This window comes from Vespula pensylvanica, chromosome 5 (assembly GCF_014466175.1).
Source record: "Vespula pensylvanica isolate Volc-1 chromosome 5, ASM1446617v1, whole genome shotgun sequence".
Taxonomy (NCBI): Eukaryota; Metazoa; Arthropoda; class Insecta; order Hymenoptera; family Vespidae; genus Vespula; species Vespula pensylvanica.
In genome coordinates, this window is record NC_057689.1 from 4,110,325 (window position 1) to 4,137,006 (window position 26,682).

Here is a 26,682-nt window from a genome sequence, read left to right on the forward strand (position 1 = left end):
ATGCCTGTTCATATGTATTTTAAAAAGATTTTACAGGCTACACAGTTTCGAAATAAAATCTCGACTCGAGATCTCTTACGTATCTTGTCAGTCTCTCAATTTTCCACGGGAGATTACTTCCTCGAAGTTTCTTGAGAGATGTAATAGGTATATATATATATATATATATATATATATATATATATATATATATATATTCGGACGTCGCGGATCGTCTAAACTTTTCTTTTAACGATACTTTCAAGGAGCTTGGGAAAAAGGATTTGGTACAAGGTGTTTGCTAATGCAAAGGACTCCTATACACTATTTTCACTTGCGTGCGAAATCTTTTTTCCGCGCCAACAGAATTTTCCATGCTACTCGCATCGTTTTCGCGTAAACTCTCGGGCGGGACAACGTTATTGATTTTTCGTTTAAGTGCCGCCCGAAAAATTGGCTTTCTTGTAAATATTTCTAGGCTACTGTCTTTTTGAATAAAGGAGTGAAAAAGAAAGAGAAAGAGAGAAAGAAAAAGGAACAGAGAGAAAGAATGAGAGAGACAAAGTTGAGAGTGTGTCGTTTCATCTCTTTGTTTGATTTATGAACATCGAACGAACAAACGAACCAACGAACGAACGAACGAACGAACGTATGAACGAATGTATGAACGAACGTATGAACGAACGTACGAGTACTGTTCCTATTCGTATCGATGTATTTTTCTCATTGCTTTACGATGCGACATTCGCGTGAGAGTCTTGCAGTTGGTGACCATTTTGTGAGAAGTTTCGTATGGAACGAATCAACGATATTTTATTCCGTTTTTTCTTTGATACCGAGTAACTATTAGAATGTAAAATTTAACAATATTCTATCACTGATCCTGGATTTAGATATCGAATGAAAAAGAACTCAATAAAAATTACATAGCAATATACGAGAAAGATTATACGGAAATAATATTTAGCAATGGTCAATATATCGTAATAAACAGGATTATCAATAGTTTCCTTCGATCGTAAATATCGAATCTCCTGAAATATTTTTCGCTTGATTACACTTTCATTCAGAGCTCGATGCAAGGATTGGTTTCGTGGCACCGAAAGAGCAAACGATATTCGATTGCGGTGCTTCCGAGAACAGAAATCCTCTGATCCGTGTTTTAGGAGAAAATCAAGGCGTAACCTTGTAACAAGATTGGTTTCGCTCTGGATCTAAATATAGGTAGCTAATGGAATTGAGATAAATTCAACGAGTTGGCAAACATCATTGAACTCGAATCGTCCACGTGCTGGACACAGGCCGATCGTTGATTTCGTACTTCGTAGGTAGATAACGACATAAAAAAATTCGAGAACATGGGTCTTAGTAAGCTACGATATATAACAGTACAAAAACGTTTCTAATCTATGCGATGTAGAATGCTAATAATATGTATCTACGTAAATACAAATACTTTCATATGTATCTGATAATCCGTAGTAATAAAATCTTCCAGAGAAATATCATTTTAATATTAGAATTTCTCGAACATTCAACGGGCGTACTCGTAAAAGATAAATAAATTAGAGTAGGATTGCAATATCGGAAGGGAAATAAAGTAAAAAATTTACTTTTGTCTTGTTGAAGCATGGAAAGTGCTCTTCTCTTATAATTTTATAGGGAATAACGTTTTTATCGAATTCGCTAGGGAAAACTTTCGAGTTTTTTTCGTTCACTGTAGATACAATAGCAATTAACAAGATTCGAATTAGTATTCGAGAGAATGCTTTTGATAGTAGATAGTAGTTAAATTTTCCTCGTAGATTTCGATTTATCTTGTAAATGAGAGATAGATAGATAGATTGATATAGTAGAGAGGCAGAAAGGGAATGTGTTAGAGAGAAAGGGAGAGGGAAAGAGGGAGAGAGGGATAAGTAGTGCGTTTGTAGTGTTCGCTCGAAGTGGCAAAGGATGTTTCAGTAAATAATTTAGTGCCTAAAATGGATAAACACGTTTGTGGAAATGATTTATTAATACGCCTGGGTGATTTTCTTCCTTTTGATCTCTCTCTCTTTCTCTCTCTCTCTTTGCATCATTCTCGTTCAATAGTTCATTAACGTATTTCAAAGAGAACACTCATATGCTCGTTATCTAATTATTGTTTTAATCTCGACACATGATATCCATGGGACGGTATATCTCAATTTTTATCTTTTTTATTTCAGTTTTCAGGCCAGGGAGATCATGACAGGAACATACCGGAGATCGGTGAGTACAGGTATTCCTCTTCTTCTTTTTTTTTCTTTCTTTCTTTTGCTCCGTCGTCGCCATGCAAATAAGTTTTTCCCTCACGTTAAACTTTTTCGTTCTCTTGCTCGAATACCATATTCTACCTCTTCATCCGCTATTAAGTTTTCTAACTTTCCAACGCTTCCTATTATATCCAGAGTTAATCGTATTTTTGGTGATAACCTGTTCTATAAGCGCACAAATACGTATCTACGTACATATATATACGTACACACGTAAACAATACAACCTATTAAACTACCTAACGTATAAATTACCGTAATATTAGTTCATTATCCGTGCTATTCGATCTTCATTAATTTTATGACCTCGTTCGGCTATATCGAGAGAAACAAGTATATCCCAGAGAATTAGGGAAAATGAGAGAATGAGTGAGAGAGAAAAACAGAGAGAGAGAGAGAGCAAGAGAGAGGATTCGAATAGCAAAAAGCTCATAAAAGCGATTTGAACGAATTTCAGTTAGCTATTCGTCTCGTGTACTAATCGTCCTTGGCAAATCCAGATGGATTTCATCTTCGTAAAGCAACGAATTTCCCAACAAAATCGTTGGATTGGCCTAGGAACACGGAAACGTCGCTGATCTTTCTCATGTTTGGTACGAGTCGTCGATCACGATGAAGGATCGCTGGTTTTCGTAAAGCATCGAATATCCGTGCCGTCTTACGATAATATTTATGGGACGGTATCGAACCGGCTGAATTTCCACGAGGATAGGAAAAATTCAAGGAGAAAGCAAACGATTCATCGGCTTGGGGAGGGGAGAGAGGAATTCGGTCTACCCGATAAAAGGAGAGAAGAACGTTTCACATTTGTGAGAATGGAAGACCTCGTAGCTTTCTATACCACAACAACCCCTTTTGTATTTCTTACAAGTATTTATCGAGTTCAAAGATCGAACGCGAATTTCACTTGTCGTTCCTTTGAATTAAAAAAAGAGAAAGGAAAGGAAAGGGAGAGAGAGGGAGAGATAGAGAAATTTCTTCAATCGTTTAAAGAAAAATAAGAAAAAAAAAAGAAAAGAAAAGAAAACTATATAGTATATTTATTTTTTTTTCTTTTTTTCATACATTTATAAAGTCTCAAGAATCAGCTGATCGAAGACCATTAAACAAATTGAAAGCATGCTTTCTACACGTGCATACGTATCTGACATTATAGATAGATACATAGATAGAATTTAACCCTCGTTATTCTTACAGGATTGTCATCCATGACATCTTACATGTCTTCTGACGTCTCGTTAAGAAACAACTAACGTTGACAAATGGAAATGATCGATCGACGTTGCGTCTGGATTGCGTCGAGAAGCCGATCACGATTTAAAACATTTTACATAGATATTTCTCGATTCTGCGATATTTTTATTATGACGATATTTCATTGTTAGATATGTAAATATCGGTGGAAATACACACACACACACATATATATGCATATATATATTTTACTCTCCATTTGAAAATCACTCGAGCAGATATAGAGAACGTTCTATTGTTGGAAATCGCATTCGTTTTAGTTGGCAATCTTGTCGGAGTCCCTTCAGAGATCGTGAATGAATCGGTAGGTAGGATAAAGTGAGTTCGAGAGAGAGAGAGAGAGAGAGAGAGAGAGAGAGAGAGAGAGAGAGAGAGAGAAAGTAAAAGAAAGAGGAAAAAAGAGAGGAAAAGAGAAATGAAGAGAATCGAATAAGACAAGCGGTAAATCGTACGACCAATCGGACGGATGGAAAGTCAACGCGATATAAGGAAGTTAAAAATTTAGTGTGCGAGCGTATAGCTAGACTATCGATAGTTACGATATATACGTGAAAGATCGTTCATGAAATTCGATTATCTTGGAACGTTTTTTTCTCTCTCAATTTTTTTCGAGTATTGCATCGATATTTTTTTATTTTTTTTTTTTTTTTATTTTTATTCTGTGGGAAACGTGAAAGGTCAAATTAGTACTAATGAAATACCAGGTATATGATCTTCTTCATGTAAATGGATCAGGAGGACAAATGAAATCTTCTATCTACGTACGTAAAAATACTCTCACTTCGCGTATTTGCAGTTTTGCTACTAATAACATCGAGTTCTGTGAGTTTTCTGTAATTACGAATTCGCAAAAATTTAGTGATGTTTCGTACGATCGAAATAGGTTCATATATTTGTTAGTTTCTCTCTCTCTCTCTCTCTCTCTCTCTCTCTCTCTTTTTCTTTCTCTCTTTTTCTCTTTCTCTTCTTTTTCTTTTTAAGAGACACCTATTCACAGGCCAAAGTGATTAATTCGGCTTTTAAAATGTTTTTTTAAATTTTATGAAAGGACTTGATTGATATCAAACTTTTTTAATTTACATTAAAATACATTTCTACAATAATCAGATTCAATGTCACGATAAATAACTATAACTTTTATCGTCGTTGATTAATAAATCATACAATCATTTTTAATTTTTACATAATTTATTAATTTTTGTTTTGTGGAATTAATCGATTTGACAAATGAGCGGCTCATATATAGAAAATTTTGTCGTCGAGACTAATACCTCAATCAAATTAAATATTTCATTATATATCTGTAATTATAATCATTCTGTAGGAACTGTTGAAAACAATTCTTTTTCCTTTTTTATATTTTTTTTTTTTTTTTTACTCACATCCTCCCTAATAAATTTAAATCATCATACGAATCTTTTATGAGATAAGTGGGTTATGCGAGTAGTTATTTAATTAATATTATAATATTTAACATTTGAGTATCATTCATTCATTTGTTCGTTCATTTATTCGTTCGTTCATTTGTTCGTTCGTTCGTTCGTTCGAGATTGCGTTTAAAGAGATTGATTTTCCGAGGAAACACTCGAACGTGCACAAATGAGGAAATAAAATCTCGTTTCCCGTTCCGCCAGGATTGTTTATCAGCATTATATATATATATATATATATATATATATATATATATGCTTTCGTCGAAACAATTTAATTCTCTTCGTTGTCGTAAATCGAGCCATCAACAGATTTTCTTCGCTGATTTTAAATTCACAAAAAACGAAAGCCATTTCGTATTCGTCCGAGATTAAATCGTTCGTGCCAGAACAATCTTAACGATGATATAGTTAGATATTCTCGCGAGAGTCGTTTTTTCTCCTTTTGTTCAACAAAAAAGAAAAGAAGAAAAAAAAAAGACGGAAGACAAATATCCGAAGATACTTTAATATCGAAGTAGTCAATCATGAACGTTACGAGTAAGTGGATATCTCGGTTAAAGAAAGAGTTCCTATACCGAAAGAATATAACCTAGGGTATCTAATTTCTAATGACAAGAAGACGGCTACTCTTCTTTTTCTTTCTATCTTCATCTATTCACGTAGAACCCTTCTTTTCTGCTACCACTAATGCGCTTTTTAGATAGCACCTTGAAACAGAAGATCCTACAGGATTGCTTTTTCCGGTCTTTGCTGTGGTCGCTTCTAGAATCTTTTACCGTCTCTCTTTCGTTGAAAGAAGAGTGCTGTGGCTAGTCTTTGTGAAAGACAGGGACGATGTAATTTCGATAAGAATCGATATCTTTGCTTTCTCTCTCTCTCTCTCTCTCTCTCTCTCTCTCTCTCTCTCTCTCTCTCTCTCTCTCTCTCTCTCTCTCTCTCTTTCTCATTCCATATTCGATACTCGAGATATTTTGTCTTATAAAGTTTTCGAGACTTTCGGACATGGACGTCGTCTCTTGTATTAAAATTCTATACGAGAAAGTCGAAAGTCTTATATTTATCTTCTATCACATACATATCTATATAAGTACCTATGTCGTGGAAATTCGATTTATCGAGACACAACGCCTCAATATTTTTCTCTTTTCTTCGGTAGAACCAAGACGAGAGTTTCCGTGGCAGGTGCGCTTCCACCGAACGATGGATCGGGATACTTGAACTGTGGATAAATAAAAGAAAGAGGAAAGAGAATCTTGGAAAACTAGATTTCGACGTTTCGATGTCGGTCAAAGTCTACAAAAGAATATGAGAAATGAGGAGAATGGTAAATAATCTTCTCTCTTTCTCGATTTCCTTCTCTCCGTTAGCGCAGTTTGATAGTTGTGTTGAGAAAAGGGAAGAAAATTAATGGAAAATATTCGATTTTCTTATTTGAATCAAATTATCGAAGACCCGTAATAATAAAATCTTGGTATTTTCGCAGGATCATATTTTTTTTTCTTCGTTTGTTTCTTTTTTTTTTCTCTTCTGCTTAAACTCGATTAATTATAACATGTTCTTATCGAAAAGTAATCTTTTTTTTTAAATACCCCCTAAAAAGAAAAAAAGACATCTCGAAGAAAAGCGTATCTATGTTAAATGATTTTTAATTTTTCTTCCCCGTTTTAACGATCTTCGCGTTTTATCGGTTAGAACGTATAAGTAGTATAAAAAAGTAGTAGTAAAAAAAGTTGGAAAGCAGGGTCGATCATAAATTTTCTTCTATTTGGAGAAAGATGAAATGAATGCATGTAAAATTGAAATTTGTGGTGGAGAAAGGAAGCAAGCAAGAAAATGTTGAAGAAAAAAAGAATGAGAAAGACAAAGAAAGAACGTCAAGATCGTACACGTACACGTAAACGATGTTGGTATACAGGTCGTTTCAGATGAAGTATTAGTGTCTATAACTTTTGCGCTAATAGGGTCAAGAAAGTTCTACTTGTAGAAGGTTGTTTGATACAATGGATTTTAATAGCGGGACAAGATAGCAGGTATAATAAATATTCACTTTTTTAAGAGTTCTAGTAATCGATAGCATGTTTTTTTAAAACATAGAACATAACCAGTTTTATTTTTGTATATTCGAAGTGACAATTTCTTTTTTCAAGATACATTGTCGTTTGAACGATATTTGTATCTTCGTTAGTTTCAAAATTCTCAACGTAGGAAGTTTCACAAATGCTATCGATACAATAGTATTTGTACTTATATACGTACTATACGAAATTGTTTTGTCAACAACTTAGGAATTCTCCTAGATAATGTCCTCCTGGACATTAGGGCAGCACGTGTGGATGTAGTAGGACGGTCGGTCAACCAACTGGCACATTGTGCTCGTCGTGTTGTGGAAGAGCTGGGAACACGATTCCCAGATGGATAGATAGGACATCATTGTCCTCTTAGGTGTAGCACGATCGCTAGATTTAACACTAGTCGATTCCTTTTTATGGGAATATTTAGGAGAATTTCGAAGTAGTTGACAACGAAATTTCGTTATCACGTACTATTGCGTCAGTAACAGTTGTGAAATTTCGCACACCATTAGAACTTCGCAGAAAATTGTTCACACAGAGAATAACCTTTTTAACGTAAAATTCATGCTGGTTATTTTACATTTTTGAAAAATGATGTCGGATATAATAATTGTCGAGGAAGTGAATATTTCTATACGCTGTATATCCTCCGCAATTAAAGTCCATTGTATAAAACAATTTATTACGAACAGAGCTTCACTGACACAAATACTTCATCTGATATACCCTGTATATATCGTAAGGTTCATTAAGATTAAACTACACGAAGTAACGAATTGGGAAATAAATTAAATCTAGTTTGATGCTCGGATAATTTAACTCTACTTACTAGGTGTTTTTCACGAAGCGTTTAATTGCAAAAGTTTACACCCCGTATATATATATATATATATATATATATATATATATATATATATATATATATATATATATAGCAGTAAAGGATTCGGGATAAAAATGAAAGCGAACAAAAAGATCGATTTTCGATTTTCTTTCCTGTTTCTTCGAACGATTCTAATAAATCCCATCAGAGAATAAAACACGTTCGAGAATAAAGTGCTTCGTTTTCGAGAAAGAAGAGATATAAAGTCAACGAGCCAAGAAACCATAGAAATCGCATCGGAGGCCTCGATAATGACCTTCGAATAGAAGTAGACAATCGAAATCGATTTTCTCATTGAATTCGTAACGCCTTCGAACAATTCCTCGGTTTCAACGTTTCACGATATCCCTCTTATTGGCATTTACGTCATTATGATTATTACGCACGCGACAGGAGAGGTTCGATTTCGTTCGGTATTGCCATTCAATTCGATTAACGTCCAGTTTCATTGATAGATCGATTTTGAAATACGTGAGCTTAACGATCGTAGGACGAGGTTCCTTTTAATATTAATCGTTAGGTCGGTTAACGATATCCCTAAAACGATTTATCGTCTTACGGTATAACCGGTAAGGCTCGTTTTACCAACAAGAATTGATGTTGATACTTTTGACGTTCATTTCTGTCCTGTACAACGACCATGGATAATGTTCACGAACGTTCAAAGACTAAATAAGCATAGTGGAATTAAGCGTTCTATGTACAATATACGTACGTATCTACATATGTAAAACCGATCGAGAGATTTTATTTTTCTATCTCGAATTCTGGACACGTAATAAGAAATCGTATTCGCTCGGAACGAACGTGATAAAATTTTTCAACGAACTTCGATATTAATTTCAAAATTCTGCGGCCTTTTCTCTTGTTGAATATTTATTCTGTATTATTAAAACGAGTAATTCTTGCATACTTGTTATTTGCAACTTGTATATTTGTCAATTTTATTATAAAAATCAGTCGAAGGATATCGACGAAATAGGATGAACTTAATATTTTCTAATTCAAGAAAATCGTTAGCTAGATTGATTTCGATATCGAGAAAAATCATTTTCTTGGGGTTGGGGTTATATAATTATATGAATATAAATGATCTTTTCAATTATTTTTTCTGATTATTTTTGTCGTTTAAACGTAACGCTTTCGAAGATCTCTTCAATTCAAATTTGAGATAGAAAAATATAACTTAACAAGATGGATCAAAAAAAAAAAAAAAGGAAAAGAAGAAGAAAGACAGAAAAAATTAATATTTTCTTTTTTTTAAATAACTCGATAGAAATAACATACTACTGACAAGGAATGTTTTTTCGAAGGTTTTGATTATTTGCTCGACAGATTACTTTATATCTTTATTCAGAAAATATAGGTTATGCAAAGTTTGATCTCGACAAAAAAACTTTCACATTTACACCGAACATACATATATGCATGTTCAAAAAAGTGCGTTCATCAGAAGTCGTACGCTGTTGGGAACGTAGCGTATAGCGCTTACTAAGCTGCTTTTTCTGCTGAACGTAGCCATTGTGATTGTGATTTGTGACATTGCAGCCGAATAGCTATAAAAAAAATTTGTTATTTTCTCCATCTTTCTTTACCTTTATCGAGCGATGCTCACTCTTCCAAATATCCTAAAGTAAACCTTGAATGATAATCTTGATATATTAATAATAGTATACTTAAAAAAGAAAAAAATAAATAAATAAATGTACATAGGAAAAAATTGACTTTTTAATACGTTGAATGCCGGTCTCTTTTCACGTGATATTTCTATTCAGATCTCGTGGGATACCCCATGTTATGAAAATTTTATCATACGTGATAATCATGCATCGACTAATGGTATTATGAAGCATTTCGTAATCATGTTTCATTTTACATAAAATAATCATAACGATTTGAATAGAAAATCCAACGTGGACTACCGTTTGCTCATATGGCATTCAACGTTTCGAACGAGCTAGTGGGAAAGTAAACGATTGACGTTTCGCTCCAAAGTTAGGATAAAATGGAACGAGCGCAATGATTCTCAGGAGAAACATCCATCGTAGAGTCAGACAGAATGACGCGAGCTACTGTACTGAGTGTGATGAATATCCTCCGGGCGTCGATAGGAGGAAGTTGCAAAGGGCGTTTCACGCTTTTGGATTCTGGCCAAAAATGCAAGCTTACGTACATACGGTTACATTTGAGAACCTATCAAAGACACCCTATCGTCGCTTTATTCTATTCCTCACCACTGTATTATTGAGCAACGAGCAGAGATTTTCCACTGACCTGAGATTTTCTCTTTCGGTGAAAAATATAAACTTTAAGAAGAAGAACGAAAGAAAAGAAGAAAAAGAAAGAGAGAGGGGAGAGAGAGAAAAGAAATAGAGATAATACAAAGTCATTGTTTGTTATAAAAATATGTATCTATAATCGATAACAGTACTATTTGGTAAATATAATAAACCATAATGCAGTAATGATAATCTATATAATAAATATAATAAACGATACAATATAACAATATAATATCTAACAAATACAATAAACGTTACAAACTATAGTCACGATCATAAAAATTATTCTACTACGTCAATCTAATTTTATAATAAAAATTACAGACGAAATTCGAATAAAGATATACATATAGTCAAATATGACTCACGAAAGATATAAGAAAATTATACAACTTACAATTGCTGCGGATATTATTTCTTTTTTTTTTTCTTTTTCTTTTTCTTCCTCTTTTTTATTCTTTCTTTCTTTCTTTTTTTTTTTTTTTTAGGTCAAAAAGACAAAATAATAGGTACGATGGATTGTGAGAAAGAGAGAGAGAAGGATATAGGGAAGAGCCGCGTGCGCGAGTACCGATCGATCTCGCGACGAATTTCCTGGGCTGCGATGATGACTATGGTGCATTCGTATTGAATATGTTAGTGCATGAGAATCGTCAGAGAAACTCGCGGAAATGTCGACGAGGCTCGCGTGATTGGACTAGCCGGTGATAAGCGGTTTAGCGAACCGAGATTTCGTGGCTTTGCGTTTGGCCCAAGTTCGACGGTCAAAGACGACATCTATTTGGTAACAGTCTCCATTCCTACTCTCCACGTTCATTTCTACGATCAAGAACGACCTGGATATATGCGGGCGTGTTCACGAGAGAAAGAGAGAGAGAGAGAGAGAGAGAGAGAGAGAGCGAGAGAGAGGAATATCTATAACACGAGAAACGTCAACCGACTTGAGCCAAATCAATCCTTATAGTATCTGTTTTGCAAATTATGAGAGGCTTGATCAATTCATCAGCTTAATCAATTTATATTCTTTTTCTTTTTAATAAAACGTTATCCTGTTTTTCCTCTCTATCTCTTACGTTATAAACAGACACGTAATTTTAACGATTGTCATCACATATTTGTTACTTTTCTAAATTATTTATTTTCGATTAATATCATTTTCATAATATCGTAAACATACGAATAAACGAATAATCTTCAAATTCGTTTGTTTAACTCGTACACTCGTGTATTTCCATCGGATTTTGTCGATCGCTATGAATCCTGTACCAATATTCTTATCAGAAAGTTCTAAAGTATTTCTCCGATTAGCATAATGGTAAGGAAAGTAGGGGAAGGAGTAATAGTAAGATGAGAGAGAGAGAGAGAGAGAGAGAGAGAGAGGACGAAGATTATTCTTGGACAGGAAGGGCTGATTTGCAATGATACGTTTATGAAGGGATGAGGACGGTAGGGGTCATGATAATGAATCTTCTCCTGAGTTGCTAACACGACTTGGTTGTCAGTGTGCATGACAGTGCCGATTGCGGTGTAGGAGCGATGAACGTAGCGTTTACACAGGCAAATGTAGGTTAATCGTCCCTTCTCCCTCATATACATATAACATATACATACATATATATATACATATATATTGTACATACATATATACATATATACATACGTAATGTAACTATTGTCAAGATAGTCGGAGTGAATTTCTTTGGCGATAAGAAAGGATTTCGAATTTTACTAGCTTGCGCAAGCTAAAGAATAAGGGTGAAGGAAAAGGACGAGGCTCATTTTCGAAGATTTCTTCACGGATACTTAAGTTCGTGGCGACGTCTCATCTCAAGACTGGCTCGTAAAATGGAATCGATGACGCGTGTTATGCACGGACGTTTCTAGTCAGGACGTAAACAGGAATGGTGTAACATAGATATATGTGTATATATATATATATATATATATATGTATATCTAGGTACCAACGTAAATTCTTATTCTTCATGTAGACAAGAATAAGTGAAATAGAAAAGAAAAAGACAAAGAAAAAGAAAAGAAAAGAAAAAGAAAAGGAAAGAAGAGAGGAAGCGAGCCATGTCACAAGGGTGCCCTCTTCTTCCGGCCGATAAAGTCTTTCACGTTTGAGACAATGGCCGCGTAAAAGCTTCGGAAACGAGAAATTTCTGGTCGACAGAGTATAGCAAGCTTCTTTTCTCTTTCCTTCTCATTCTTTCTCTTCTCATCTCTTTCCTTTTCCTTGAACCTTTCATTCTTTTCCTCATTCCCTTTTCGACTTATCTTCCGTCCACACTTTTCTTCCTCTTTCCTCGCTCCGTTGCGTTCCGTTCGTTCACGAAAAGTCAATTTTTTGAAAAATCGTTCTAGGAAAGTATGATGAGAGTGGGAATATCCATCTGGCGACACAACTTCCGGTTTTTTTTCCTTCTTTCAATTTTTCTCAAGAAGAAAAAGAAGAAGAAGAAGAAACGGTGATAGGTCGATTAATTAATTGCTCAAGAGATTTATGTTCTCTCTTCGGTATTTTTCGGTAAATCGTAATGAATATTATTTATTTTCTCAGGAAGTATAATACGAGAGCGACATGGCCCGCGAAAATTTTGTTTTATGGTTAAAAAATGGAAAGGAAAAAAAGTGGGAGAGAGAGAGAGAGAGAGAATAAAAAAATGTCCTCCGACACGGTTACTCTTCGTTCCAGCCGTTTTGGACGTTTGAAACGTAGAACGATCGATGCGATCGAAAAATCATCGTAGAACGTATTGGAGTCTCTTAATAAAGTTCACCGTTGAGCCGATAAAACGGCTGCGAAAAGGAAAAGAGAGGGGAGAGAGAGAGAGAGGAGGACGTTTTTATTAAATGCTACGAAATGTTTCCGCGGCTGCAATTTTTCATACGTCTCGCGGATATTCGATATTGAATAGGATATTTAAAAATCTATACGAGTAATTCCAAAAGCTTTTCTAATTTCGAGAGTTCGTAGAATTTCATCATTTAACAAAGTTACGAATTGTTGAAAACGATCAGTTTTGCGTTTTGCGGTTTTCCCGCCGCAAGACAGACAAGCAGACTCTAGAACGTTGTTCTACGTTCTAGAGATAGTAGATGGATAGATATGTATATGGTAAGATAACGAGGAGGAAGATCGATCGATTTTGTCGAAGATACAAGAACTCGATTAATCTTTGAGCGAGAGTTCTACTCTTGAGTCGACTTTAATCTGATTGACGAAGGTACCCTTTAGCTCAAGTATTTGTCTTTATTAATGCACTCTCTTCGATGTTATGTATCGACTTTGCTTCTTAGAATTCGTCTTACTTTCTAGTTTTTTAATCTTATTAATATATCGTTCGTGTTCGATATAAAAATTTTTTTTAATATATCGTAGTATAATAATATTTATATTTTTATTTTATAATATATATATATATATATGTTATATTATATTAACATTGACATTATTAATTGAAAGTATAATTTACGTGATATTTTTAATTTAAAAATGATGAAGATGTTGGTAAGTTAGATAATAAGTGTAATTTACGAGGAGAACATCAAAGAACTACAAAGAAATAAAGAAAAAGATATGGTAGGATGGAAAATTAAGAAGACGTCTTTCAGCTCGGAGAAATTTCTTTCAAGGGTAGGCAAATGGAAGGCAAATAAAAAGCTTTTTAATATCAAGAAAAAAAAAAAAAAAAAGAAAGTAGAAAAATAAAGACGAAAGAAAGAAGGAAAGATAGAAAAGTACTTTGTTAGACGTAACTCTGTGTTTTTGAGTCGTCAAATTTACCCTTTTACAAAATTTCTTCTTTTACTTGTCGTCTATCATTCGTTTCGGAATTCGATAGTTCAGGAATATCGGAAACGTCGAAGCTCGATGATAATGAAAGTGTCAGAGACAATCATGGTCTGAAGCAGCGAACGATAAAGAGCCGTCTCGATTTCAGTAAAACGAGACGTAGCGTGCGAGCTGATCGATGTAATTCAAGTACAACCAAACATTTACGTTCGCCTGCGGCGGTCAACGGAATAAAATGCGTGCGGTAATGGACTACCCTTTGTCTATGTATCCGTGTGTTCATACTTATCTGCTGTTGCTGTTGGTATACGTACACACGTGTATCGAAATGTGGGTGTGTTTGTATCGTTGAAATTGCGTCGGACACGACGCAATTCGAGTGGAAAGGTCGATTGAAAAATGATTGATGAGGGACGAGCAATCGAGAGGCAGGCAGGTCGTCGAACGTTTTACGTACAACGAGAAATCGCGAACCTTAAGACCCTTCTCTTCGATCGTTGGTTATGTAGTTGATATATCCTGTTACTTTCCTTTCGTACGAGCGAAAGATCAGCTGATTCGAATTTTATTGATTTTTTTTTTCAATTCTCTACAAAATATTATATCTTTAAATTATTATAATAAGGAATTCCGTCTGGATTATTAATTAATTTTATCGACAATAATGATAACAATAATAATAATAATTATTATTATTATTAAATATAAATTATATATTAATAATAATAATTATAATTATCATTATAATAATTACGTATTATACTTTTGGAATATCGAATAAGATCGAATAGTAATGATCGCGAAAAGATCTGAATTATTTTCAATGCTTGATAAAGACTCCTTTAAGAATTTTATGAATGAATGCAGATTCTTTTTTGGAATCGAAAGAGGTTTATTTCTTTGTGAACATTAAAGAATTCGTTGTAAAGTCTAACGATAAATTGGCATACGTGTCGTAACCTTTGAAATCTTTCTACTCGAATGAATATCGTAGTCGTTTCACGACTTATCGTTAGGTATGCGCTTTATACGAGGGTACTCTCGAACAATGAAAGTTCTGAGAAGGTTTTCTCTCCTCAGGAGCATTTATTATTAAAAGTAAATTCACCGTAAACCGCTAGATTTATTTCGAAAACGATAACAAGGACGAACATTCTTCGAGAGAGACCAACTACGTTATCGTAACTTCTCGACCATTAAAGCTTTTCTACTTAAAAGACAAGACAAGTCGGTTCTGATCCGATAAGGAAATAATAGTATCGATTGGTATCAAATTGTACTAACTTGTGAAATGTATTCGTACAGAAAGATAAAACTTATTCTGTGGCCTTTTTTTTTTATTACATAAAACGATGAAATTATTTAAATTTTATGCATACGCGTTTATATAATAAGAAAAGTGAAAGAAATTCTCTGAAAAGATCTTATATTGTACTTCAAGTTAGTTGGATGGGGAAGAAAAAGAAATGGGAGACCTCGAAAATAATAAAAAAAAAAAAAAAAAAAAAAAAAAAGAAGAGAAAGAGGAAATAAGAAGAAAAGAAATTTTTCTCTTTTTATTTTTAAACGATAAACTCGACACATAAATTTTTTAATTGCGTTCAGTACGTTTGCAGGAAGAACGTCGACTTTGTGTTAATGTCTCGCAACGAGAGATGCTCAGGTTCGAGAGTAATTAAAAGTTCGTGTTAATTGTCAGAGATAAGTTTTGTAAGTGAAACTAGAAAACTGAGAACACTCGAGTGAGGATATGGTCAAATACAAATCGAAAGTAAACGTTCGTTTCTATTTGCGAAGCTCTCGTAAGAAAATGAAGTTTTATTCGCGCGTCACAACGGAATTTATTGATTAAGCTCTCAAAGTAGTAAGCTAACTCACGTTGTTTTTTTTTCTTTTTTCTTTTTTCTCTCTTCTTCTTCTTCTTTTTTTTTTTTTCTTTCGAATTAACATCATATTTTCCATTTTGTACAGGCGATCACTAATTCTTCTAAAATGTATCTCCTTTTATATTTTTTTCTTAAACACGAAGAAAGTTCACAAGATGTGGTGTCGATCGAATTTACTACTCGATCTGTACTATATTTTGTATCTCTTAAAAACAAAACGACACGTTCTTATCGATCTTTTTACATGACAAATAGAACGAAAAACGTGTGAAGAAACTTAACAGGTAGTCACGTTGGGATAACGAAAATATGTAAACTTTTTCAATACGTCACCTGGTGGACGATTATCTACTGTCATTCTAAGAATTTCATTTAGCAATGTGACAATGAACAAATGCTTTTTTAATACGTGCAATATCGAAACCCTGCTGACTTAGATAAATTTTAGGAATTTAAATCGAAATATCAATGACGTAGATATATTTTTAACAGGTAATATGTAATCTCTTATATATAACCAATATAAATTCGTGAAATTGGATTGGCAAATCAATGATAAACAGGTGTGTTTTCGCTACTTGCTATATATAAGGGTATTACTGGCCTACATCAATTCTCAGAATTAGATTCGGAATTCAATACATTTTGGGATAGGTCATGTTATCATTCGTTCTTCCGAGATTAAAGCCGAATTGATCGGTGATCTCTCAAAACGTTTATCTTTCGAATGGAAAATTCATCGTAAGGGGAGTATGCTAAAAAAAAGAAAAAGAAAAAAAAATGCACTCATTATCATTTATATGTATAGATAATTTTCAATTATACGAAATAAAAAAGAAAAGGAAAGGATGAATACAATGTTCAAGCAGTTATCTCAAGATCTTCCTTAATCGTTGATCTAGTTTAAAACTTTTAATGCGATGTCGTGATAAAATTGTTAGAATAAAACGAAATAAAACGTTAATGAGTAAATCTTTGACATCTCGTTTCACGTTGCAGTTACGAAAACGAAATTTCGACGTGACGTAGATGGCTTTCGGTCACAATGGCCTGAAAAGCGTGTTAGAAACGGTAGATGAACTTGGTGAAATACGTATGTACGTACGTATTACGTGTATGTACATCTATGTACGTATATAAATGTACACACTCTTACGAGACATCGTTCGTTACGAATACACGTACGGTTTGGCCGGTCGATGCTCAAACTGAATACAGTTCACTTCCTGGGACTGTGAACTGTGTTCGATAAAGTGGATTACTTCCGCGTAAAATGTTGCGAAGAATTTGGAAGATCTTTGATCGTTTCGTTAATCTTACGCTAATTAATTTTGTTCGATTAACTCATTCGAGTGAAATATTAAACCAAAGTAAAAAAGAAATAATAATAATAAAAAAAAAAAAGGAAAAAAAAAAAAAGAAACTATAGCCGTTGTTTAATTTTAAGTACGATAAATAAGCTTAACCGAACGTCCTCTGCACCGTTTTCATTATTTTATCGGCACCGCCGGCGACTATAAAATTACGCTTCATTTTCCGAAGAAATGAGTAATCCTCCGGAAGTCGAAGGACCTAAGCGGAAAATCCGTGAGAGATCGTTAAAGCGCCATTTTCTCTCTTGCCTTTCTTCTTTCTTTCGTACATAAATTGCGAAAGGCCTTCCTTCGCTCGCGTCGTTTATGATGCGACGTTCCGGCGAGTCCTGATTTATCGGTGAAATATTGATTTTTCATTTGCTTCACAAATGAGTCGGGCGTTCCGTCTTTCCTTCTCCTTCTCTTCTTCTTCTTCTTCTTCTTCTTCTCTTCTTCTTCTTCTCTTCTTTTTCTTCTTTTTGCTGTAGCTCTTCTTGTTTCTTTTCTTTATCAATCTCTTCCTTCTCTCGCCAACATGCAATTCTCGGTTGCTGCTGTTTGGTAGCACGAGCGAGAATTTTTAACTTTGTATATATGCGCTTCGGATTTAACGAACTTCTCTTCCCACTTTCTTGACATTTCGTTTATAAAAGAGGAAAAACAACTCTGGCAGACTCTAAGAAATCTTTAGGAACTCTTGATACCTCAACTCATCCTTTCTATTCGCTGTCGATTCCTTGTAAATTCTTCTTGAAACAACAAGTTTCATTTGAATATCGAATTGAGAAGATAAATAATTTTCAAATATTACGATGATATTCGATCGAGAGTTGCTCTCGTAAGTGAAACGATTATAAATTCTTTTAAAGCATATACGATTATCGATGTAAGAACAAATCGAATTTATTTAGTAAGAATAAATATTATTTATGTGTTAATTCGAGTGGTTGTAATAACGGTAGTAAAAGTAACAACGAAAATAGTAACAGTAATAATATTCATAAATCGTACTTAATAATTGCTCGAATTAATTCGGATATAATTACATACTAATTAGTTTTAATACATTAGGCTAACTGAAAGCACATTATATTTTCCAATTATAATTAAGGCCGTGTTCATCACCTTTTGCTCGAAGCGTGTTTGTTTTCAGTTACAGATATGAACAAAATATGAAGTTTAAACGCAAGCAGAGAATACTGTCTCCTTCGTCATACGCTTGTCGTATCAATGTATAAGCTTGCGTAAGTTATAACGCTCTTACGCGTAACGTAACAATCGGGTTAGTGTGAGTTAAAGTAAGTAGTGTTAGTAGATTGTGAACTCATACTTTTCAGTCTCTTATATTTATATCTTTCTTTGATGATGGCGTGTCTCTCGCAATGATCCCTGTTAGATACGACGCAGCTCACCGGTACACATTTATTTTACGATATAAATGAATGAAGAATAATAAATATAATTGATACGTATATAATAACTAATATATAAATTATCGATAAAAAACGTGATTCTGTCGAATATTTTGTAAAAAAATAGTAATTAAGAAATGAATACTTACATATTAAATATTATTTTATATATATGTGTGTGTGTGTATACATATAGATAATAATATAATATAGAGTATGATATAATATTAAAATTTTATGATTCATGTAAAATAATGAGCACAACTGAACCGGAAGAAGGTGAAAATGAAGCTTGAAAATAGAATAATCCATGCGCGCAAAAGATAATAGTAACGAGAGTAGAAAGAAAACAGCTGATACGTATCTTGAATTCTACAACTGTTATTTAAATGTGAAAAAAAATTAATTAATATTTATGAAAGAGATGATAATAATCCATACAAAATATTTATTAACAAGAACTTTTTGTTAACCTAACATATGATAAAAATGTGAATATTTTTATGATTAACATAAAGAGAATAAAAAACACAATATTTAACCTGAAAAGTGTAAAAGAAAATATCTGTAAAGGTATTACAATTTCAAAAAACTTTGAATATACTTCTAGATGAATATAGCTCCTTCGTAAATCCTCGAAGAAGAATAAATAAAAATAAATAAGAATAAATATTGAAAGAGAAAATGTCGATGTTTATTCGTGGGAATACAAAAAAAAAAAAAGAAAAAAATGAAAAGAATTTATAAAAGTTGGTTAAAAGTTTGTTCTTGTTGGCATTAATTTAAGGGAACGATTCCAAATGTAAAATTTATATTTATTAAAATATTAAATGAAAATTATTTTGCATTCAGCTCGTGTTACGGGGTATATGTAAAAGTTTCAAAAAATATACAAACGCGATTGTTGTAAATTATTATTAATAGCGTAATCTTCGAAGCTTTTTTGAACAATTTTCATTTTCTCGTTTAAACTTTCATTTTACAAAAAAAAAAAAAAAAAGAGATCTTCCACATCAAAATCGAAGAATTATGCTCAGACTTATTGTTGGTACGAAAAATTATAAAACTTGTTTGTCTGATGGACAGCCTTAAGGGAATAGCGAGATCCTTTAAATTAAAACGCAAGAGTCGAGAACAAACAATTCTGCTGATGTTGATACATATTCTCGGTTATAATTTAATTTAATGGTGAATTATATATATTATATATAATTAGATATATATATTAATTATATATATATATATATATATATATAGTTAGATCTGCGAAAAATCCTGATCTCGTCTGATCCATGAATGAACTTTGGTTTGTCTTTGTGGAAGCTTTTTTTTTTTTTTTTTACTTTACTCTTTTTCTCTTTATCTTTATATATTTGACCTCTCCAAAGTAATAACTTCATTTCGTTTCTTTCCTTTATTCCATTTCTTTCATTTTCTTCTTGACTTTTTCCACGGAACAAATGTCGATCATGCAAAAGCCGCATGCCGGAGCCCAAACTCGCTTTCTTCGTAAAGATTCTCGTCGACTTTAAAGACAAAAGTTCGATAAATCTTTCCACTCCGTTTATATCTCGTGGCTTTCTTTGAACTCTCATTACGACTTTCTTTCCTTTTCACTTCTTCTTCTTCTTCTTCTTCTTCTTCTCCTTTTTTTTTCATTCTTTTCTGTTTAAATTATCCGAACATTTGTATGTTTAGATTTATTCTCGTATTATGCTCGAACTAATCTTTGGAACCAATCGACTTTAGTATTTCTCGAATTGGAAAATACTATACTCATTAAATGTCTTCTCTGATTGTATGAAAGAAAAAAAGAAGAAAGAAAGAAAAAATAGAAAGATAAAGGAAGAAAGAGAGAGAAAGAGAAAATAAAAGGGGTGAAATAAAATTGATCCGTACTGTTACCGACGTAATTAACAACATTCCTTATCGTAGAAACGTTACGGGCACAAGGCATTCGTGCCAATTGTTCGTTCGCGTGCGTTCACGACATTCACGCTGCATAAGCATCCACCTACGAGTTCGTTCGTGCAAGTCTTTCTTTCTTAAGCTCGGTATTAGTGTATTTCTATAGATACATACATACGTGTGAAGGCTTGCAAAGTTATTTTCAACGTACACATAGTTACGGGAAGGTGAGCAACAGGTGTAGTATAGCACAAGGGTCGACTACCGCATCGGCCTCCCTGCAGTGCTAACTCTCTCATTCTCTCTCTCTCTCTCTCTCTCTCTCTCTCTCTCTCTCTCTCTCTCTTTATGTATGTATATATATATATATATATATATGATTCTCTTTCTCGCTCTCTCCTGATCACCGATTAGCTAGCAGATTTCGAAACTCGGGATATTAATTCCGTTAACGTGCTCAAGAAGTTGGTACTTCCAAGTTCGGCTCCTTATCCGATTTTAACTCTGCAGGACGTCGCCGATCAACTAATGAACCAAGTAGGGAAGGTACGGTTCGCGTTAACGATTCCTATTTTTCATAGTCCAATGACTTTGCCAGCTGAAGTTATCATTCTTGTCGCTCATTTTAACTGACGCTTCTACCAGACGAGTAATGTATAGCTAGTTATATGATAGTAACCGAGTTTTCATCTTTTTTTTTTATATTATCACAATTTTTTTTCTCTTTTCTTCTCATTCCCTCCCCTTTCTCTTGTTCGTCGGGGAAGAAAAAAAATGTCGGTTAAAGGGTTAAATCGATCTAGCAAACTTCGTTTAAAGGTTGGGACGTGATTAAGTGGAAATTCTCCTTCTCTCTTTCTCTTTCACTCTTCCCCTATTTTTCTTTCTTTCTCTCGTGCTTTCGGTCTTTCGTTGCAATCAGGGCACAGCCATCGATCTTTGTCTTTTAACGAGTAAAGTTATAGAGGAAAGGAGTGAGGCTACGCCAAGATGGAACATCGATCGACATCGAATTTCCGAGACGAAAGCACGCAAGAAATATCCGATATACCCAGAAGGAATCGAATTTGTGTGTTAGATGCAGGTGCAATATATTGGTTATGTCGGTATATCTATACTCACAGGTACATATACTCACGTCTTTATCGATCTAAGTTCGCATGTAAACACGCGATTCGCGTTAAGCTCAATGACCCGAAAGAGGTCGCAAGATTTCGTAACAGCGAGAGAGAGAGAGAGAGAGAGAGAGAGAGAGAGAGAGAGAGAGAGAGAGAGAGAGAGAGAGAAAGAAAGAGAAGGCTTTTACCTTTTGAAAAAGAAAATGTTGTTCGTCAATTTTTTGACGTAACCAGTATGCAAAATTAAATCGTTGAAATATAATTTATCATCGTCTCTGTCTTTATACTTGTCAAATCTTTTTCTTAGTAATATTTAAACGAACGGAGAAAGAAGCAATTTTGGAATTTATCAGAAGGGAGATCCGACTATGTATTCTCTTCCCAACTTACGAAGAAATATTTCTTGTCCTTTTCTTTAAAGAGGAAAACGATTCTAGTGTCCTTCTCTCGAAAAGAAAAGCCACGTAAAGAATTCAGTTTCGAGAAAGTGCTTTTCCTCTTTCGATTTTCCAACAAATCGACATACTACATATGTATGTACGTACGAAGGAGATACGTCCCAAAAGATTTCCACGGGAGGAAAAGGAAATATATCTTTGACGTTGTTTACTGGAAGATCTTATAGATAGAACGCGAGATTGAGTTTTCTTTAATAAAATAATTTTCTTTTTTCTTTCTTTTCTATTGTCAGATTCTTTAAACTTTATAAGAAAACTAGTTTTCTTCTTTTTAGTTACGTTACGTTAAAGAACTTGAGAAAGAGAAAGAGAAAGAGAAAGAGAAAGAGAAAGAGCGAGAGAGAGAGAAAGAGAAAGAGAACGATCTTTTTTCAACTTTTCTTTGACCAAGTCTCTTTTCCTTATTATTATATTATATCATATAATCATTTTAAAATTCGAATTTATACCTACTTTAAAGTGTTCCGTCTTCAACACGAGATGCCATCATTATAACGAACGACCTCCGGGCAAAGTCTCGTAAAGTTTCCACGCAATTACTAAAAGATATATATTCATGTATGTATACGTTTAATATGCATGTATATGCATAATAAGCATACATAGTGTAAAAGATGGCACGACTTGTTCCGAGTCCCGTGTTATCCGAAATTCTAACGGTGCTGTCGAGTTCTACGAATAAGTTCTAAACGACGAAAACCAACACGAAAGTGGATAATAGGAAAACGATAGACGATTTTTGTTGGCAAGACACGTTTCGCTCGGTTTCTCATAATATCTGAAATAAAAGTCATTCGACTGGGAGAAAAACGTTCATTTCGGTATCTCTATGATATATATATATATATATATATATATATATATATATATATATATAGACACACACACACACACATACGTATAATATATTTGTGCTGTATCTCTTTCTTTCTTTCTTTCTTTCTTTCTTTCTTTTCGTTAACGTTCGTCTGTGAACGTTATTAAATTTTTATTCCACTTCAATTTATCTTCGTGGCTTTATACGAATGAATTTTTTTGAATGTGATCGTCGCATTCCGTGTGAAAACTCACACGCATCGACGAATGGAATTTCATGATAGCTGCTACTAACTTGGTGGTCACGTTGATCTCGAAAGCTCTCTTTTTATTTGCTTTTTTTTTTTATTACTTTTTTTTTTATTTTTTTATTTTTTTGTTATTACTGTTACTCTCTTTCTCCTTTCACCGTCTGATATTTCTAGGAAAATATCTCGTACCGGCCTAAATTAACGAGAACTGAAACTCGCGTTACGTGACGAAGAAGCTCTCTGCTGGATAGAAGATTCTTTCTCAAGGGAAAGGAAATCTCGAGGATATCGCGAGAGAGTAAAATTTTATCTTGATGTTTTTAAAAGACGAAAGTGTAAGAAGGTGGATCGTGAATCCTAGAAATCGAGCTAGACGGTAAAGGACCGAGACAAAGCGAAGGATTTTTAAATATGGAGAAAATAGTCAAGGAGACAGAGATTTTGTTGCATTTTATTATAAGCGCTCGAAAATGTATATCTTTGTTCGTCGAACTGCTATTTTTAAAAGGTTTTTTTTTTTCTCTTAACGAGTCGCGTTTAATTCCTTGATAATATTATACGATAATAAAAGGAAAAAAGCAAACAATACATCTATCCTTTCAAATACTAAATCATTGTAGCCTGCAATGGAAATATTTATAAGAAACAGGTTTTGTCATACGTTTTAATATATTCGAGATAAATTGTTAAAAAAAAAGAAAAAGAAAAAAGAAAAAAAGGATTAAACAAAAATAAAAAATATGGTTGTAATATCGTTGTAATATAAAATACTGGATTCACAGAGACGTTGTTATAAGTTGAACGATAATTTTCAACCTGTCTGCTGCATCTTCAAATGCATAACTCGCACGAATGAATTATCGAAGCACGCGATCGTGAACAATGGGAGAAACTTTGTGAAATGTCACTAACAGACATTTTCGATACACATATCGTTCCGTTACCGGTTATTTCTACTCGTTTACGTGGATATAAGAATTTTTACTACATTGCGAATTCGGGAGTCGATCGAATCGGGAAGGATAAAAAAAGAGAGAAAAAAAGAAGAAAAAAAGAAAGAAAGAAAGAATGGAGCGAGCAGTACGATTAAATCGAAGTGAATTTGTTTGTATGCCAAATTGAATCGTGGTTCTTTCCAAAGTGTATCGAAAGACTCGAATCTCATTTAAGAGGCTCGAAAAGTGCCGAAATAGACTTATGGCCAAGTAATATAAAAAAAAAAGAAAAAATAGATAAATAAAAAATATTTTAATAAAATAGAAGAAGCAAAAAAAAAAAAAAGGAAAAAAAATCGAAGCCATCCTCGTCAGCGTTTTCTATTGTAGTCTGTTTGTGTAAAACCAATAAAGAAAAGTGTATCATCCGATCCATCATCCACGTTTGGATTACACACATGGGGTGGGTCGTTCCATTCCACCGAGAAATCGAACCATCCCTGCTTTTCCTGCTTTCTATGATATACTTCTCTTGCGTCTAATCTTTATTTGCATATACACAGATACGCACTTACATATATACATATATACATACATACATACATACATACATACATACATACATATATAAGCGTAGTGTTATATATCGACGAGCCGATAAAAGGAGAACAAAATTTTATCCTTTTTCCTCTCTTCTATTTCCTTTTTCTGGTGGAAAAAAAGGAAAAAATAGTATTTTCTCGAAAGGAAGAATATACCATCGATCTATACGACAGAAATCGCGAAATGTATCGAATATATTTATTGAATCTAGTGAAGTGAACTTTGCGCTTTTAAATATAATAGAGGATATTCCATAAAAATTTTTGTCACGTTAATCCCATTTTTTTTTTATTAGAAAAAAAAAAAATCTTTTTATTATTAAAAAAAGAAAAAAATGATGCAAATGAATAGAACTTTTCGGTAAAGCGATAAATAAGATCGTTTAATATTATTTCTTATAAAAAGTCTTATCTTATCATTTTCACGATAAGTGATAAGTTCTTAAGGAGAAATTTAAGCGACGAAGAACGATCGATGTGTCTTTTATCTTACCCTTTTTTTTTCTTTTTTCTGTTGTAGAAAGCGCGTGCGAAGATGAGGAGCATATCGCCAGGGGCGGAAGGACCCCTGGTGAAAACGATTTCGACGAGGAAGGTGGTGATGGAACAGGCACTGGTACGACGTTCCATCTAAGAATGGCGACGAACACGTCAAGGGCTCAACTATCCGGCGCCGGGGGAGGCTTCCTTAGGGGTGCCGGGCAACAACACGTTAACTTCGATCCAGAAGCACCCCCGTTGCCACCCTTAGATACCACCCAACAGACTACGAGTCTGCTCGAGAGACCCGATGCCGATAAGAAAGTTAAAGTAAATCCTTTTTTTCAATTTTTTCCTTAAAGCGTTTTAAAGGGTCAAAATGGATTGTACCTATAATACCATCGTCCTTTTCTTTTTTTCTTTTTTTACCTTTTTTTCTTTTCTTTTCTTTTCTTTCTTTTTTTTTTTATCTCTTGATTCCAGGAAAAATAAAAAATCATAAAATTTATCGGAACGCATATATTATACTTGAAAAAATAATAACGTGTTCGCGTAAATAATTAATTGTAAAACACGTTGGAGGATTACGAATATTTTCTCGTATATTCTTTGACTTTGGTTTATTCAAAAGATCTCAGATAAAATTGTTAATTAATGCATATATTTGATGAAAACATTTTAACAAGTTCGTTAGCGGTAATGGTTAATAGTATTACGGGAAGTTACATGACGTTGAAACTTTTACTTACGAACTCGTATTTAAAACTAATTCAATATTTTTTTCTCAAACCCGACAAACAGTTACTTTTAAATCGTAGTTGTAGAATATGAATAATCCATACGCGAAACGTTCTGTTTGAGGGATAAAAAGTAGGTTGCCTCAGTTATTTCCGTTCTTTTGCGAAGATATAAAAAAAATAAAAAAAAAAAAAAAAAGAAAAAGGAAAAGAAAAAGGAAGAAAGAGAAAACGAAAAACTTCGAACAGTAGAATGAAATTACCTTCTTGGACATGGAGGAACGATTTAATTTAGATTTACAATACTTCAACTAAATCGGATTAGAGGTTACGAACTGTGATTATCATTCGGAAGAATTATTTCAACCAACCATCGAAGTTTGTCACGGAGGAAACCGTAGAAACGGAAAAGGGTTGGAGAAAGGGATGGTAGGGGAAAGGAGGAGCAAGAGGAGGAGGAGGAGGAGGAGGAGAAGGAGGAGGAGGAGGATGGATAAATGCTTTTGATTCGTTTAAATGCAAGCACCGAACAAACAGCTTTCGATGCTTGTCGATGTAACGAAAGGGGTAATCGCGAGTGGACGATAACGACGTTACGACGTCGATCCAATTTGTGAAACTCGCGAATAAATTGAGAAGCTTCGTTCATTTTATCATTTCCTTTACCACCATTACTTTCTCTCTCTCTTTCTCTCTCTTTCACTCTGTACGTCTGTCTGTCTCTTTCTC

At 33.8% G+C, this 26,682-nt stretch overlaps 1 protein-coding gene across 12 annotated transcripts in view; it reads left to right on the plus strand.

The window, feature by feature from the left end:
• LOC122629259 (transient receptor potential-gamma protein) overlaps positions 1-26,682 on the plus strand; it is a 70,561-nt gene that overhangs the window by 23,945 nt on the left and 19,934 nt on the right. For 9 of the 12 annotated variants that reach the window (XM_043812482.1, XM_043812481.1, XM_043812469.1 and 6 more), the window contains 2 exons: positions 2,187-2,239; positions 25,257-25,546. In XM_043812482.1, coding sequence (XP_043668417.1) covers positions 2,206-2,239; positions 25,257-25,546 — 324 coding nt within the window. In that variant the 5' untranslated portion in view covers positions 2,187-2,205. The remainder of the gene's footprint in view (positions 1-2,186; positions 2,240-25,256; positions 25,547-26,682) is intronic. The other 3 variants (XM_043812476.1, XM_043812475.1, XM_043812477.1) reach the window with 1 other exon arrangement.